The sequence below is a fragment of the Phyllostomus hastatus genome, unplaced genomic scaffold (genome assembly GCF_019186645.2).
Source record: "Phyllostomus hastatus isolate PE091 unplaced genomic scaffold, TTU_PhHast_1.1 phas_contig_40, whole genome shotgun sequence".
In the NCBI taxonomy this organism is placed as follows: domain Eukaryota; kingdom Metazoa; phylum Chordata; class Mammalia; order Chiroptera; family Phyllostomidae; genus Phyllostomus; species Phyllostomus hastatus.
This window is the reverse complement of record NW_025333872.1, coordinates 2,997,684-3,016,646: the sequence shown is the minus strand read 5'-3', so window position 1 is coordinate 3,016,646 and position 18,963 is coordinate 2,997,684. Positions and strand designations below refer to the sequence as shown.

General features: G+C 35.5%; 1 protein-coding gene across 1 annotated transcript in view; it reads right to left on the bottom strand.

The window, feature by feature from the left end:
- Positions 1-18,963, bottom strand: part of DNAH8 (dynein axonemal heavy chain 8) — a 302,537-nt gene that overhangs the window by 217,143 nt on the left and 66,431 nt on the right. The window contains exons 23-28 of the mRNA XM_045843254.1: positions 18,827-18,902; positions 17,666-17,861; positions 9,572-9,768; positions 8,896-9,022; positions 6,308-6,543; positions 4,434-4,538 (exon numbers count right to left, since the gene is read on the bottom strand). Of these exons, the coding sequence (XP_045699210.1) occupies positions 4,434-4,538; positions 6,308-6,543; positions 8,896-9,022; positions 9,572-9,768; positions 17,666-17,861; positions 18,827-18,902 (937 nt within the window). The remainder of the gene's footprint in view (positions 1-4,433; positions 4,539-6,307; positions 6,544-8,895; positions 9,023-9,571; positions 9,769-17,665; positions 17,862-18,826; positions 18,903-18,963) is intronic.

Sequence of the window (18,963 nt, the reverse complement as noted above, 5' to 3'; positions counted from 1 at the left end):
CATATGAACCAACAACTACAATTCTATTCTAGCAAGTTTGTCTTCCCACAAATGTCCTGTATGAACAAAGACATCTTTGAAATGTTTTTGTAAAAAAAGAAAAAAATCCACAGAAATAAATTACCCAAATACACCAACAGGAGATTCAAATCATTCTAGTTCATGACCCAAGGGGCAAAGACATCTTCTCTAACTGCAACTAGAAAGGCTTTTTGGCTAATCCATCTCAGGGCTATCACTGTGGCCAGGCAATTACTCCTATAGGCCCAGTCTGGGTCACATGCTGTCTCTGGGGTCAGGTCAAGGTCTGGAATTAGGAATATCTAGTAGGAACCGACCTAGAGATTCTAGTAGGGATTCTAATAGGCTCCTAGTAGAGATTTAGTAGATTCTAGTAGGTCCCTACTAGAGATTCCAGTGGTTAAAGCTATTCCCTAAAAGAAAGTGATATTACTCTGGGTTTAAAAAATATATAGCAATGCCCTCCACAACAGTCTTCAAAGCTTCTGCTTAAAACTTCAATCATAACACCACTTAATTCATGCTTATTATATGTTGGGCTCTTTACATGTTATCTCATTTAATCCTCACGACAACCCTGTTTGGCAAGTACTAACACTATACTCATTTCACAGATGAGAAAACTGAGGCACACAAAGACTAAGCAATTTCTTCAAGGTCTCAGCACCAGTACAAGGCAAGGGCAAGATTCAAAACCTGGCAGTAGGGTTACAAGGCCCCTGCTCTTAACTGCTCTCAACAGCAACACCTATCTTGGTTGGAGCATATACTGCTTTAAGCTCAATGGTGATTACAGTATGGAATTGTCTATCTCTACACTAAAGGATGGGTCAGTGGGTTTAACACTAATATATAGTTAAAGAGACAGAAGAACAACTCACGTGTTTTTCCATTGAACAAGAGAAAGCTGGGCTTCACTAAATCTCAATGGAGTGTTCCCCATTTCCTTCCTAAGAGTCACTCTCCTGGCTAACCAGCAAGCATTTTTCAAAACAAGCAATTACATAATAGTTAACATGAACTTAAATAAACATGAGCATAAAAATATTTTATATACATTACCTTAAGTGAGCTCATAACCACATATAAAAAAATTCCTAAAATATTCCTAAATGACCACAGGAAGAAATTTAGAAACAAAGGTTATTGACTTGCATATGATCACCCAGAGATGGAATCACAAGTCATGACCCCAGTTTCAGCTCTGCATTGTTGTTACTATGCCTTGCTTCAAGCTCACTGACAAATCTTTCCATAAACAAGAAATTTTAAGCCACTGTTAACTTAATTAATGTTCAATAAAATTTTTTAGTATAATCAAAGAATCTGGACCCTCCCTTGGAGTTCATTTTTAATGTCTATTTTATGGTGTGTAAATATTTACCTATTTCAAAAATGCTTAGGAGAAAAATATATACCTGTAAGTGCATACATTAAAAAAGATCTCAAATCAGTAACTAACCATCCACCTTAATGAACTAGGCAAAGAAGAAAAAAACTAAACCCACAGCAAGCAGAAGGAAAGAAGTAATAAAAATAAAGCACAAATAGATGATATAAAGTATAGGGGACCGTTCTGCATGGCAATGAGGAATGTAGTCCAGCCCAACTTGGAAAATCCAGTGCGGAGCAAGTTGGCACACAGGACCCACACGCACGGATAGGTTCTCCCATAGGGAATCAAGCCTGCATTGTACCTAGGCTGCTTTGAGTCTTGCCTTTGCTAAAACTCCCTCAACCTGAATTGAGGCAGCAAATGTTTACTGCATATCTTTAAAGTAATTTCCTAAAATGTGTACTAAACCACCCAAGGATAAGTACAACCAGTTCAACCACTTTTTCCTTTGCATTTGCAAATATCCTTTTTCTTTGTATTAATTAGCAACTTCCTCCCCTTTGTTATCTGTAAAAGGTGACCACCTAAAGCAAACCTGTGCATAGAAAATGAGGGCCATCCTCAATGTAATGTGCCCAGAAAAGCAATAAAAGCCTGTCTAGGCTAGGATCAGGGCCCTCTCTCTCACTCAGGGAGTGGTCATGCCATCCCTTTTTCTCCACAGGACTTCTGAAGTCCATGTGAATTTTTTTGTCGCAGCTACAATACATGGATGCCACAGGCTAGAGTCCACATCAATAAAGAATAGAAAATCAATGGAGAAAATCAACAATTCTAAAGTCTCATCTTTGAAAAGGCCAACATAACTGATAAACTTTTGCTTAGACCAACCAAGAATAAAGGAGAAAGGACTCAAATTACTGAAATTAGCAATGAAAGATGGGATATCACCACCTACTTTACAGAAATAAAAAGGACTATATAGACACAATCAACAGTGAACAGGCAACCTACAGAATGGAAGAAAATAATTGCAAATCAAGTATCTGATAAGGAATTAACATCCAGGAACAAACAACCCAATTCAAAAATAGACAAAGAACTTGGACATTTCTTCTCCAAAGAAGATACACAAATGGTCAGTAGTATATAAAAAGATACTCAACATCATGTATTATTAGGGAAATACAAATCAAAACCACAATTAGATACCACCTCACCCATTAGGATCCCTACTATACCAAGGAAACAGAAAATAACAAGTGTTGACAAGGATGTGGAGAGATCAGAACCATGTGCACTATTGGTGGGGATATAAAATGGTGTGGCTGTGATGGAAAACAGTATGGCAGTCCTTAAAAAATTAAAAATAAAATTACTACATGACCCAGAATTCTAGTGCTGCATAAATATCCAAAAGAATTAAAAGTAGGGTGTCAAAGAAATATTCATACATCCATGTTCACATTACTGAAATTCACATTTCTGATTATTCACAACAGCCAAAAGGTAGAAGCAACCTAAGTGTTCCTGACACATAAGTATATAAATAAAATGTGAGATACATATATATATATATATAATATTATTCAGACTTGACAATGAAAGAATTTCTGACACATGCTACAACATGATGAACCTTGAAGACCTAATACTAAGTGAAATAAGCCAGTCACAAAAAGCCAAATATGTGTGATTCCACTTTATAAAGTACCTAGAGTAGTCAAATGCATTAAGAGAGCAAGTAGAATGATAGAGACTGAAAAAAGGGAAAATGGGGAGGTGTTGATTAATGGGTATAGAGTTACAGTTTTACATGATGAAAAAGTTCTGGAATTTGATTGCACAATGATGTGAATATACTTACCACTACTGGACTATATACACTTAAAAATGGTTAAGATATTAAATTTTAAGTGATGTGTATTTTACCACAATTAAAACAAAACTTAGTACAAAGCTACAATAATCAAGACAGTATGGTACTGGTAAAGGAGTAGACATATGGATCAATAAAACAGAATTAAGAGTCCAGAAATAAATCCTCCCATTTATGGTCAACTTTTTGTCAACAAGGGTGTCAAGGCAATTCACTGGTAAAAGGATAGTCTTTTTAACAAATGGCACTGAGACAACTGGTATCTACATGCTTTTATATGAAGGTGGACCCAAAACTCACAACACATAGAAAAATTAACTCAAAATGTATCAGAGACCTAAATGTAAGAGCTTAAAATTATAAAACTATCTTAAGAAAACATAGTAGTAAGTCTTCATGACCCTGGATTAGGTATTGGTTTCCTAGATATGATACCAAACACACAAGCAAAAAATAAAAATGAGAGAAATTGGATTCCATCAAAATTAAAAACTTTTACTTCACAAGACACCATCAAGAATGTGAAAAGACAAACACAGAATGAGAGAAAATATTTGCAAACTCTTTGATAAAGGACTTATAACCACTCTTACAACTCAAAAACAAAGAAATAAGTAGCCCAATTTCAAAAACAAGCAAAGGATTTAAATATACATTTCTCCAAAGAACATACACAAATGGCCAATAAGTACATGAAAAGATGCTCAACATCATTAGCCATTAGGAAAATAAAGTACTAATACATGAGACAATACAGGTAAACCTTGAAGATATTATGCTAAATGGAAGAAGCTGGTCATGAAAGACTATATCTTGTATAAATCTGTCTATATTAAATATCCAGAAGGGGCTAATCCATAGAGATAGAAAGCAGAGTAGTGGTTGCCACAAGCTGTGGTAGGAAAATAAAGAATAATTGCTAATGGGTTTAAGGTTTCTTTTGGGGTGATGAAATGTTCTAACACTGGATAGTGATAGTGCTTGAACAATTCTGTGAATAGTTAAAAATCACTGACTTGTATATTTTGAAATGGCAAATTTTATGGTATGTGGATTACATATCAATAAAGCTATTAAATAATACATATTTAGCTTTTAAAAAGTATACAACATACTTTTTTCTGGATGACTTAAAATAAGTCACTATAAGTGTTAAATTAGAATTTATAAATAAAAAATAAAGGAGTTTGTACTTACAGCTTTGCTCTGCAATTTGTTGAAAGAGTATCTCAAGGTATCAACTGCTTCTGATTCTTCTTTGGTTACTTCAACTTCAAATCTGTTTAAAATAGCATAGGCTTCCTGTGGAGTAAGAGTGGAGCTCAGAAACATCAAAAAGAAAGTGTCAAATGATTTAGATGTCGTCGAGAAATACATGCCTATGTCTTAGAAAGCAGACTATTCCAGGAGACATGTTTCCAACATTAAATGTTTAAAGATACACCTCTAGATTCTCACTGACATTGGTATTGGCTCCAGATCCTCATCCCTGAATCTGCATTTACTAGTGCCTAGGTGATTCTGATGGAAATGTAGACAGTTGACACTGAGACACTACCCTAGAAAATACCCCTAGAATCATTTTCTGTCTCTCTCTCCTCCTTGATCTTGTGTCAACACCATGCAAAATATTTTCTCATGCTCTATTAAAATGGTGAGCAGGTTATATAAGGAATGGAACAAAATGATGATATGGAAGATACACCAAAGAAAAAACTTGAATTATTAAAGAACAAATTGGCAACTGGCTTTACCAAAAGAATTCACATTGAAGAACTGAGCTTCTGCAGTCAGGAAAAAAAACACTAATTTGTTAAATCTTGAAGAATGGGTGGTCAGCATCCAAAATTCCCAATTACTAAGATTTAAAGAAGTAGTAAAGGTGTGAAATTCATTAGCTACCAAAGAGTATAAACTCTAAATGGGTTCAAGATGGTGATGCTCAGTCATGAGACTGGATGCCAAAAGGAGGCTGTGGAGATGCCAGTTCCCCAGGTATTGCAGGCAATAAGGGAGTATACTTTCTACAGAGAATTTTTAAAAACAGAAAGAAAATGAATTAAAAATCTGATTTTTATTATTATCATGGGCCAGAAATTCTAAGTATTAGTTGTAAAATGCTTATGGTAGACAGAATAATGGCCTCCTCAAAGTTGTCCACAACCTAATCTCCAGAACCTATGGTTATCTTACATGGAAAAAGGGGCTTTGTAGGTGTGATTAAGTTTAAAAATGTAACTATCCTGGGAGATTATTCTGGGTTAACTGGGTGGGCCCGATGTAATCACAAAGGTTCATACAAGGGAAAGATGGAGGCAGGAGAGTAGGAGTCAAGGATGTGATGACAGAAGCAGGGGCAGGAGAGATGTCATTGCTGGAAAGGGCCACAAGCCAAGATTGCGGTCAGCCTCTAGAAGCTGAAGAAAGCAAGAAATGGCTTCTTCTTTAGAGCCTCCAGAAAAAATGCAGCCCTGCTGACATCTCAATTTTAGCCCTACATGGCCCATTTTAAGACTGCTGATCTCTAGGACTGTAAGATAATAAATTTCTGTTGTTTTAAGCCATTAAGTTTATGGTAATTTGTTATATCAGCAATAGAAATTGAATACAGCTCTAGTCCCTAAAAACATCTACTGACTTAAGTTCCTACAGTTTCCCAGTGGAACTTAAGCCTAAATGGACCACTCCCACCATGCTGCCCATGACATGCCACTGGTCATAAGTGAGACCTATAACTGGTTTTTAAGGAAACACAAAGATATTTGGAGAACTTGCCTAACATGTGAGATAGTGCAACCATTTCCTTTTGTAAAATGTTGGTGCCAACATAAAAAAAAGAACACTGTTTATACCAGTACAGCATTATTAATATATTAATATTCTTTTGTGTACTGTATACTGTTGATAATTGTCAAAATACCTCCAAAGATACCAACACTAGAAAGGAGAAATAAGCAGTGTGCCATAAAATAAATGAAGAAGTATGTTAACAGAATAAGATTTTTAATGTGCCTCTATTTTGTTTTTTTAAAAATAGCATTTTAAGAGTGAAAAATGCAATCACTTCTTACTTCAATTGGTCCCAAAGTCATGTCCATTTGAATTTCATTATCACGGATACAAGACAAGGCTTCCATTGCAAACCTGACATCATCTAAATCACGAATAGGTCTAGATAACTTTTTCAAGTATTCATTAATAAATGTTATCATATCTGACATTTTCTTTTTGTATTCTTCATTCAGATATCGACAGAGTAACATCTTCCATGCCTTAGCCTCAATTGATAAGGCCAATTTCATTGGCTCTGGTGAAGACAAGAAAAGATCAAAATAGAATACAACAGATATTCTGAAATGATTCATTTTTAATCTGAGCATCTATAACTGAAGTGTCTCATTTGATAGTCACTAACCACATGTGGCTTATTAAGCATTTGAAAAGCAGTCAGTCTGAATTAAATGTGCTATAAGGTTAGTAGGTTTTGAAGATTTAATTCCCATTCCCATGGAGTATGTTAGGCTGTGCATGAGGACACTACTACAGTCTGTGAAGAATTTCGGAAATTACTTCTAGCCCTGTGCAATGGAAACCTTGCTCTGTTTTTGGCCATCCCATTAGCAGCCTTCACTCCTCACCCCATTTTTTCTAGGTAACCCCACATAGTACAGTGTAATATCTTTTTTTGTCTGCCAAATCTGCCCATTTTCCTGTTATAACACTTCCTACCTCATGCGCATCATTAGAGAATATGTATAACCTGACACTGTACCTGGGCCTAGCTGATTGTCCCAGTCAATCTTGACCTTTCATGTACTAATCAGAACCCATTCTTCTGAAAGAAAAGTCATGCACAGAGGGAAGAAGAAATGACAGTCACAGAGAAAGGATTTTCTCAGCTTCCTATATTGACCCTGGTTCTGGCCCATTCTTAAAGCTCAGTTGCCTCTTGGATTCTGGGATATACTTTTCCCCTTCATATAGCTGAAACAGGTTTCTATTCCTTGAAAACAAAACAGTTCTAACTAGTCAACTCTACATGATCAATCCTTACCCATTCCCCTTTTCTCTTCTCAGTACCCCTTAACTCCACAGCCCTGCCAAGACTGAAACATAGTTGCTCCCCTCTCAACTTCCAACAGTAAATGTGAGAGGACAAGGGAGCTGAGGAAAGCATAGCCTGAGAAGAGACATATAGCCAGTTTGCTGATTGGGGCTCTGAGATCCTGTCTCATGAGGTCCACACCTCCTGGGCCTCTTTTCTCCCTTTCCTCAGCCCAGGGATTCAGCCTAGTTTCCTCTTTTTATAATCTAATTATTGTCACCATTTTTTTAGTTTTCTCTAAGAGCAAGCTCTGGGCCAAATAGAATACTTGTGCTATAGTTAATTTTTGTATTAAGGATCATAATGCTAACCACTATGAGGAAACAGACAGAACATTAAAATAATAGATAAAGTACAGTTTCCAAAATGCTATAGAAGTTCTTATAATTATTGCCCCTGATATATAGTCTTTGTTTCTAGCTAAATAATACCCTCAAGATTTGTGATTCTTCTCCAAATTAAAGATATAATAGTATTAGTATAATACCAGTATAACTATTATAATTAGTATAATAGTATTATATCTTCCTATAGATATAATAGTATTTAATCTTTATTGAACATTAACTATTTGCCAGGTATTATGCTAAGCATCTTATATAAAGTAGTTCACGAGGTGGGCACTATCACCAGCAGCAGAGAGGTCAAGTAACTTTGGTAGTCAAATTTGAGAGCCACAGTTACACTGACTGCTTGAGCATAGATCTGAAAATCTACTTAAGGTGGATAGTTGATGTAAAAGAGGTCGATCACTCAAATATCTTCTGAGAATGAAATCTCACAAATTTAAGACAAGACTGATTGTACCTCTGTAACCATGGCAATAAGTAGCCACCACTACCAGTTTTAAACCCAAACCATAGACCAATTCAGCTTAGTTCACATACTTTTGCAAATTAATCAGTGTCAGCCCCTCTCTTCTGAACATCAACCAATCAGGAGGAACATACTCAATAAACCCGCCTTTGAGTGCCAACCAATCAACAACAGCCACACCTGAGCAAGCATCCTCCTGCAGATGATGTTAACCCATTTAGGATCACAGAATGAGACCTGTAGTCTGCTCCACTGAGACCACTGTGTCTGACCAGCATAGCTCTCCCTCACTACAGTAAGCAATAAAGTCAGCTTGGGCTTTTTATTTCAGACATTAAATTGTTGTCTCATCATCCTCTGATACTCTAATCCCAGGTAGATTAATTTCTCAGGAGACCTCAAACTGTCTACAACCCCTCCTCTGTACTTTTAGTTATTTGATTGCCAATCAAGGAACTGCAGCATATTAAGTGTATATTAAGCCACCTTGGTATAATATATATAAATACATATTACATAATGTGCATATTTTATATATGTATGTATAATACATATATGAACAATATTAGTGGTCCAGAACATGCATATTACGTATATAATACATACATGAACAATATTAGCAGTCCAGAAATATTTGATATTTATACTATTGTACCAAGTTAGCTTAATGATTGCTTTCTAAATAAAGTAACATTTCATGTAAAAATACAGCTATTTTATATATTACTGTTAAAATACCTGTGTGCAACTCAAGTGCTCCTACAACAATAACAGGCTTCAACTCATCAATCTCCTGTTCAAAAGTAGCATAGTGCAGAATTTCTGATCTGATTTCAGTCAGAGAGGGGTTGTTAGCCAAAAACTCCTGTAGTAAGGAAACAATGTTTTCTTTAAATTTGACAGTACAAATTTTACACTTATAATAGTTACATTAGAAAACTGTATTTGCTTATGTACTTTTCCACTTGTATGTACTATCAGGCCAGGGGCTTGATAAAGAAATGAATGAACTAACTTGTTAGCCTTGGAAAAGAGGCTATGGGAGGGAACTTCACAAAATAACAGGAATGGCTGTTCAGAGTTTTTGTTTCCTTGAGTCTAACCAAAAATACAGCTGAGTCTTTGTAAGTGTGCCACACCCTGAATACCTGCCCTCTGGGCAGTCTGGAACAGAACCAGTACTCAATTGTTCAAGCAAATTAAACATAATCTGCCTGAGCCTCATTATTATCAATTGCCTCAGTGTCAATGTGAGAATTACACACAATATAACGTGTTACGTGCTTGGTATTTATAGGTTCTTGACCTCTGCTCATAAGCTCCTGTCATTATCACTGATATTTTCTTGGTGTTCCCACATGCATTAGATATAAACAATTCAAACCCCACTGCATCACAAGTAGTAGAAATACACCTTCACTTTCACATCTCGGTCCTCTGTCCAGAGCGTCTTGTATTTCTGAAAGTCCTGTAGGGCCTCATGGGCCACTTTTCTTAGAGAATTCACAGAGGAAGAAAGGAGGAGGACCAACTTGGAAATATCCTTATGTTCAGCTACACCTGGATAAAAATTCTTCAGCTTCCTTGCAGGAATCAATTCTTCAAAAGATCCTGAAAACAGATGTTTTTAAATATAGATAACATCTATATTCTACTTTAAATATTATATCAATTTCAATATTTATAGACTTTTTCAAGCTGTATTTTTAAAGTCTCTCCAAATAATTAAGAGCTATTCTCTTGCTATCTTCACGTATTCCAACTAAACTATTGATTTATTAAATGATTGAGGTCTAGATTTCTTTAATGTGGAAAAACTGTGTTATTCAGAGGGGAGACATGAAAGACACTGATTAATCACCCCCACCAAAATTTTTTTAATGTCTTCCAAGGAAAGGTCAAAGAGTTGAAATTGCTACCTTCCAAAATAGCATGGTGGTTAAAGGGGAGGCACAGCATTTATTACCCAAAAAGCCTTTGGCCAGTTATTTAATTTTCACAGAGATACTTGTGAGAATGAAACTGAAAGGTTTTCTTAGGCTCCTCTGAGGAATAAATGCTAACCAGTCACAAAGTTAGGCAGTATAGAGCTTTATTGGAGTTTGCACACCTGGGCAAGGTTTCCTGGTCCCACAGTGGGGCCGAGAAAGTCACCCCAGTCACCCCGAGCAGAGAACATGGCAGGGTTGTATTCCGGTGGGCTCTTTCCATGGGAGCTGGGGATTGGTCTCCTTTGAACAAAGCGGCAATATATCATTGGTGGTTCTCCTCGCGCCCTGGTTTGACATCAGACATCTTTTCCGGGTTATAGTTCAGCTGCCATGTTTGTAGTTCAGCCGCCATTTTGCCCTACCCCGCCCATCCTGACAGAAATGAGACAACATATGTTTGTCTCAGCTAGGCATGTGGGATACAGAGATCATCCAATCACTATTAACCACCACTATAAACATCTCTTGCCAAAATCTGGTCGTCACAGCCTTGACGAAAACCCTCAAGTATTTTCCATCAGAGAGCATACAGATAGATACTGCTGTTTGGTTCAAACAATGCATTACTTTCTATAATAGTTGCTAATAATTAAAAATCATGTGATTTCACACAAAATTCCAGATTTCAGCTTTTCTCTTAAAATGGTTTAACCTGGCAGTACAGTGGCCACATTCCTTCATGGCAACAATTAGCTGAAGCCGAGTAGTATCTCCTCTAAGGCCAGTCACTCATTTGCTCTTTTGTCTTATATTTAATCAAAATTATTGCAAAAGAAAATGGCAGGGAATAGGCTTAATTAAGTTAATTAACTAATTGACTAACATTGCATGTCTGAGTAGTTCTATCCCATTTACTGCATGGAAGTATTCCATTGTGTCAATATACCACTTTTTGTTTATCCATTCACCAATTTTGGACATCTGGGTTGCTAGCACTTTGGGGCTATTACCAATAATGCAGCTAGAACATTCACATACAAGTCCTTACATGAACATCTGATTTCATTTCTCTTAGATAAATTCTTAGGGGTCCAGTTGTTGAGCCAAATGGTAAAGATACATTTAACTTTTTAAGGAAATGTCTACCTGGTTCCAATGTGCTGTACCTTTTTACACACCCATCAGCAATCCATCAGAGTTCCAAGTTCTTTGTCAACAACTGGTATTGTCAATGATCATATTTTTACTTTAGCCATTCTAATTGTTGTGCAGTGGTATCTCATCATAGTTTATTAAATTTGCATTTTCCTAATAACTAAGGCTATTGAGCATGTTTTCATGTGTTTAGTGGGTATTCATATTTCTTCTTTGTTGAAATGACTAATCTTTTGTCCATTTGGAATGAGGGAAGTATCTTATTATTGAGCTGTAAGACTGAATAATATTCTGAACACAAGCACTTTATCAGACATGTGATTTGCAACCTTTTCTCCCAATCTGTGGCTTCTCTTTTTAATTTTTCTAATGATGTCTTTTGAAAAGCAAAGATTTTTAATTTGAATGAAGTTCAAATTATCATTTTCTCTTTTATGGATCATGCTTTTGCTGTCCTATCTAAAAAATTATTATGTAACCCCAAATCACATAAATTTTCTCTGATGTTTTCTTTTAAATATTTCATAGTTTTAGTTCTTCTATAATTGACTGAGTTCATTTTTCTGTATGGTATGAGATGAGTCCAATTTCATTTTTTGCATATGTATAACTAATTGTTCCATCACCCTTTGTTGAAAACACTCTCTATTACCCCTCTAATTTGATTTGATATCTTTGCAGAAAGTCAAGTGACACTAAGAGTTTATTTTTGGATTATGCATTCTGTCCCATTGATCTAGCATCTATTCATAAGTCAATACCACATTGCTTTGAATACTCTAGCTTTATAGCAAGTTTCAAAATTAAGTAGTGCAATTCCTCCAGATTTGTCCTTCTTTTCAAAATTGTTTTGGCTATTGTATGTTCTTTGAATTTCCCTATTCCCTATTAAAATTTTAGGATCAACTTGTCAATTTATCAGAACAGCCTTCTTGGATTTTGATAGAGATTTCATTAAATTTATAGATCAATTTGTGGGTAATTGCCATCTTAACAATATGGAGTCTCCTAATCCTTAACTATGGTGTTTCTCTCCATGGTGGTATCTTTCAGCAATGTTTGGTGCTTTCCATTGTACAGATATTATGCTTCTGTTAAACTTATTTTATTCTTTGTAATGCTATTGTAACTAAAATTGTTTTCTTAATTTTGTTTTCAGATTGCTCATTGATAGTATTTAAAATTATAAGTGATTTCTGTAATTTTGTATCCTACAAACTTGTGGGTTTAATTCTAGTTGTGTAAGTGTGTGTATTCCTGAGGGTGCTTTTATAAGATCATGTCATCTGCAAATAAAGACAGTTTTACTTCTTTCTTTCCAATCTGTATATCTTTATTTTCCTTCCTTATCTTAACTCATTGGATAGAACCTCCAGTATAATTTTGAATAGATGTGATAAGTGTCAGTGGTCTTGACTTGTTCCTGATCTTTGGCGGAAATAATTCAGTCTTTCACCAGTAAGTATAATGTTAGTTGAAGGTTTTCATAGATGAACTTTATTGGGTTGATGAAGTTCAATTCTATTCCCAAATTGTTGAGTATGTTTATCACGAAAGAATGTTAGACTTTGTCAAATGTTTTTTTCTGTGTTTATTGAAATAATCATGTGGTTTTTATACTTTAGACCATTAATAGGGTATGCTTCAGACGTTAAACCAACCTTGCATTTCTGGAATAAACCCCTTTTGGTCATAGAATATACTCCTTTTTATATGTTGTTGTATTGGGTTGGCCAAAAAGTTCATTGTTTTTTTCTGTAAGATGGCTCTCGTAGTGCTTAGTTGTCTTTAACTACATTTGAAACAATTTTGTTGGATTGTATTGTGACAGCTGTTGTATCAGCATGCATTTAAAAAAATCTTATCAAAATTGGTGAATTTTTGGGTAGACTTTTTAATTTGAAGATGGAAGAAAATATGTAAATTTTCAGCATTTTATGCTGTATTATTTCAAGAAAGGTAAAAATGAAACTGAAACTGACAAAAAAGATTGTGCAGTGTATGGAGAAGGTGCTTGTGACTGAGCTAACATGCAAAAAGTGGTCTGCAAATTTTTGTACTGCATATTTCTCACTGGATGATGCTCCATGATTGGGTAGACCAGTTGACAGCAGTCAGATTGAGGCATTAATTGAGAAAAATCAACATTATATCACATGGAAGATAGCTGACATACTCAAAATATCCAAATCAATAAAGTTATTAGTGAAAAAAATGTGTCTTTTATTTTACAGAAAAAAATATAGAAACTTTTTGGCCAACCCAATATTTAGTTTGCTAACAATTGTTAGAAATTTCAGTATGGTTATTTAAGGATCCTTTAAAGAGCGTATTTAAATATAAAAAAGTCCAGTTTACACATATTTTCTTCTTTGGTTTGAACTATGTATGTCTTAAGAATCTTTATATACCCTGATGTCATAATTATATTATACTATGTTTTATTCTAAAAGTGTGTTTGTGTGTATATATAGAGAATAGAATGTGTACATACACATACATAGAATGTGTGTGTGTGTATATATACCCACTATTAACTTGTACCCACTTACATACCCACTATTACTATAGAATATAGAATAGTAGGTATGTAATTTAAGATACATTTAAGTTTTCCCATATGGATAAAAGTCCCTAGTGCCATTTATTAAATAGTATATTCTTTACCCTTTGATTTGTAATTCCATCCAAGTCATAAGCTAATTTTCATATATGTGTTTCTGCTGACTCTGTCCTGTTCCACTGATCTATGATTAATTCTTGGACCATTAAAAGATTGTCTAAATTAGTTTGACTTCGTAATACTCCTTGCTATTTGGCAGGCCCCCTTACTTTGTTTCTCTTCACCAATTTTTGAGCTATTTTTGGCTCTTTGTACTTCCATATAACTTTATAATAAATTATTAAAATTAAATTAAGAAATTATAGAAAAATTCTGCTGTAATTTCACTGGAATTGTATTGAATGTGTAAGTTAATTAAGGAAGTGGCTTCTTCATGTCATAAATTTATTCTAGTATTCCATGTCATTAAATAATAATAATTTTCTCCAAAAATGGTGTGAAAACTTTTTTACATTTATTTATAAAGTACTTCATGGTTTTGTGGCTACTGAAAATCTATTTTTTCTTTTATATTTTTCCAGATTTACTGAAATATGATTGACATAATTGTATTACATTTTAAGTAAATTATTGGCCAGTACAGAATTACTTTTTATTTTGTATAATTGGTTTTTATGCATATATATTACTGAACTTTTTAGTTATAATAGTTGTCTCTGGATTCCTTGAATTTTCTATGCATTATCATTAAGTAAAAACAATCTTAGGCTTCTTTTCCAATTATTATTTTAATTTTTATTATCTGACTTCATAGTGAAGATCTCCAGTAAAATATTGAATAAAAGTGATAATAGCAGGCTTCTTTCTTTATTCATTTTAATGGGAAAAAAATGTTTAATATTTTCCATGGACAGCATTATCAGAAAATCCCTCATATTCCTAGTTTGCTGGAGGATATGTATGGGTGAGTGAAATATATTATACGTACAGAAGCATATATGACAAGTATAATACATTTATCAAAGAAGAATTAAAAGTATATAAAACATATATTGATGAAAAAAAATTTCTATGTACTCAGCACCCAGGTTAAGAAGAGAATCCCAAGATATTAGGAGTTCTCTCTAGGACCTCTTCAACCACATTCCCTTACCCCCAAGTCACCATTATCCTAAATTTTCTTTGAAGATAAACCTGAAGACAATCTGATGTCTTACCTCTAAACAATATGTTGTTTAATTTTTTAAAAAACTGAGCCATATGGACAAACATAGCTTTGAAAGAAAAACATTAATTGCTCATGTTAGATGAAAGCTCCAAAGGGAAAAGAAGCTAGAGTCTCTGGGACTAGGCTTGCTTCAGCTTTCTACAAGTTTATAAAAGCCCTTTTGGGGGAAGCCATGGGGTAGGATCATAAGTGAGTCCTATAGAGAAAATATAAGTCTCATCATAATCAAGGCATCTGGCAGGGCTGTGTTTATGAGCTAAGTAATGGGTGTCCAGCAGGAATATAAGGAATATAAGTTAGCCAGGACAGTGGGCTAACTCATATTCTCCTAGATCACCATACCTTCCTCCAGTTTTCAAATGTAGGTCAAAGCAGAACACTTCAAAGAGTGAAATAAGTTTCTTTGGCTGACCTAGGGCAATGAGAGTAGAGCAGCAACTTCATCATCACATGGTGAAAGCAAACAAGCACAGACAAAAAGATGGACCAGGTGCACCCAGGCATTCAGTCTTCAAGTTAAAAAACAGTATAATGGCACCAGGCATCTTGATGAGGGCAGTGAAAACTTGTCTATCTCTTGAGTTACACCGGTGGCCCTCTAAGCTTAGAATACAATTGTTATTGCATACTCATCTTTGATCATTTGCCTGGGAATTCCCTTCGTCTCTCACTGTATTTCACTCCTGTTTCCTACATCCCATGTCTTCTTCTTTCTTATTTTAGTTTCTCATTTGAAAAGGGTACAATCTTCAGTAACTTCATGGGAAAGGGTACATTAAGGGTAAATTTGTAAAGACATTCAATGTCTAAAAATACCTTTATTCTACCATCATACTTTTAGTTGATAATATGGCAGAGAATGGAGTTTTTATTTGCAAGGTTGTTGTTGATTAATCCAAAGATTCTTGCACCTAGTGGTTTTTAGCTTCCCATTTAGTCTGCTATAATAATAGAAAACAGTGTACTAATAGTAAGACTATTGGATTCTAGTCCTCTTATCTGAGTTCATTCCTAGCCCATCACTAGGTCTGTATATACACAGAGCCATTCACATGCTTTTTTTCCCAGACCACCTTGCTCTGATTTTCCAATGTTGCTTCTTCTAGTTCCCACATGAGTCCAGACATTCATCACTGCCCAAGAGTACGTGTATATCTTCACTTCATATCATTTCTTCCTTCTTCAAAAAGATATGCCTCTTTAAGCTCTGCCCAGTGGGGGAAACACCCCCCTCACAATCCTTAAGGATCACTCCTGAGTAGGCTGTAGTACAAAGTCCATTTTCAGCTCACACCAAAACATCAAGCCAATGTATCGTATACCAGGCCTGAGATTTTTTTGTCCTTCATTGGCTGGTTGTAGGGAACACCCAATGGGACTATACAGGTAAGCTGGGAGAGCAGTGTTTGTGTAACACAGAAAGGTGGCACCAGGGTCTAGGCCTGGTCCAGGGTTCAGGTAACTTATATGGGACCTTATTTTTAATTTGCGTTTCCCTGGTTACCAATGGAGGTGGTATGGTTTCAGAAAAATAATTTGACCTTTCTTTTAGATTCCACATACAAATAAGATTATACAATATCCTTCTTCTGTGTCTGTCTTATTCCACTTAGCATAATGTCCTCTGGATTCATCCATGCTGTCGCCAATGGCAGGCTTCCTTCTTTGTAAGGCTAAATAATATTTCATTGTAAAAAAACTCAAACTCATAGTAACACAGAGTAAAACAGTGGCTACCAGAGTCTGGGGAATGGAGGAAAAGGGGAGATAGTGATCAAAGGATACAAACTTTCAGTTATAATTATAAGATGAGTAAGTTCTGGAGACCTAATGTAGCATAGTAACTATAGTAAATAATAATGTATTGTGTGCTTGAAATTTGCTAAGAGAATAGATCTCAAGTATTCTCACCACATTACACACAAAAAGATGGTATTTATGGGAGAGGAAGAATATGCTGATTACTTTGATTGTGGTAATCATTTCACAATGTATATATATTTCAAAATATCATGCTGTATAACTTAAATATATAAAATTTTCATCAAAAGTAAATAAAAATTTTAAAATGTGGCAGATCAGCAAAGAAAAGAAGAAGAGGAAGAGGAAAAGAAGAAAAAGAAAAAGAAGAATGAGGAGGAGGAAATTAGTAGCAGTAGTTGTTTGACTTCCTGTACAAGACAGTATCCAAAAACGCCCCTGGAATTTTGGGTCAGCATCATATCATGCTGGTAATTACTTAAGGGAATAATAGCTTATATTACTTTATGTCCAAGGAACACATGACCCAGACTATCTAAGCACCATGTTCCAGCAAACTAAGTTTATGAGACTGAATACAATGATCTTATTTTCATTTTTAACTTTGAATCTAAAATTATGATACTAGAACTGTGATAAAAATCCTTATTCATTCATGACCAAAATCAGGAAAGAAATGTCTGCATATAATGTAGGATAGAGGATGGAGAACACTAGTTTTTTAAATGTAAAACTTAACAAATAAAATTATAAAATGACTTTTAAAAATATTTATAGTATTGTCATACCCAGGAAGAATCAGAGAAAGCACTTATTAATTGTTGTAATTCTAAGATTCTATTGATCTGAGGTTTGTTTTAACATTCTTACTTTCTTCCTTCTTCAACTGTTTTCCTGTGCTTGGATGGGCCAGGTCAGTAGTGGTACGGCTGCCACTGGTGATGAGGGCCTTCAGGGGACGGGTCTGTTGTTGCCCCCAGTGAGCCACACCTCTGCTGACCTCCAGGGTTAACTGGATCATACGGTTAATGGCTTGTTGAATGTCATCCAAACTCGGAACCATTACCTGTGAAAAAAAGAAATAAGTTCTTGGTTCTGCTAGCACATAAAATCCACCCCTCTGATGCTCACCACTCCCATTGCCTCCCCCGAGTGAGAAAAGCCTCAGTTGGCCCAGGAAAAGCTGCTTTCAGGAGAGGATGAGAGGGAAGTACAAATTGCATGAAGGCTTTTTCTATCTGAGGTTTTCCCATTCTACCTCTTCCCACAGGCAAAAAGGTGAAATAGTACTTGCCATTCTTTCCCTGTGAGGCTGGTTGGATACAGCCAAAAATTGTGGACAGTGTGTTGGATGTTCACGAAGCAAAATAAGTGAAGGAGCTATGCTGCCAAGAGTCTGACCTCAGCTGTCTGAACTGGGCCAAATAAGCACAGGAGCCACCCTCCAGGAGGCCAGATTATGTAGATGTGGCTTTAGGTGAGTCACAGATTGGCCCTGCCTGGCCTCACCTCTTGGCCCCTCACAGGATGCACCTCAGTCATCCTGTGTGGCTTTGAGTTTGAGATACCAATACGCAGCTGGGATGGTTGAGACAAGATCCGTGAGAAGGAACAGGGTTTCGTGGTGCTCAGGGCATAGGCTCTCTCTCACTTTCTTTCTATTCTGCATCTTAAGTGGGTTTCCTCACAGTCAAGTGTTCGGAGATAGGAATTTTGACTTCTGACATGGTCTTACTTAGATAATTTAATGTTTAAAGTAAGAAAAAGCAAGATATTTAGGACACTTGCTGATTGATGGCTGAAAAGATGCTTTATTCAACTGTTACACTAACCCTCAGTACACCATGTGCTATGCAGAGCAATTTTTATAAGATATTAATCATAATATTTTTATTTTTGTTAAATAGTAAGGTGAAATCAAAAAATACATAGGACCAAGAGGTTAGCACCAATGAAGGTTCAGTTCTAATGCTACACTCCTTAAATACATTACCAAAATATCATTGTGTTAATTTGACTAATAATACTTACCACATTAGGAATTGCAAGATGTACTTCAGTTTTTATAAAGGAAATAATATCATCTGACTGCTTTCGTCCATATAGACTGTAATAAGATAGACATTTAGCTGATAAACCTTAGCCTATAAGTTCATAGTTTGCTTAGC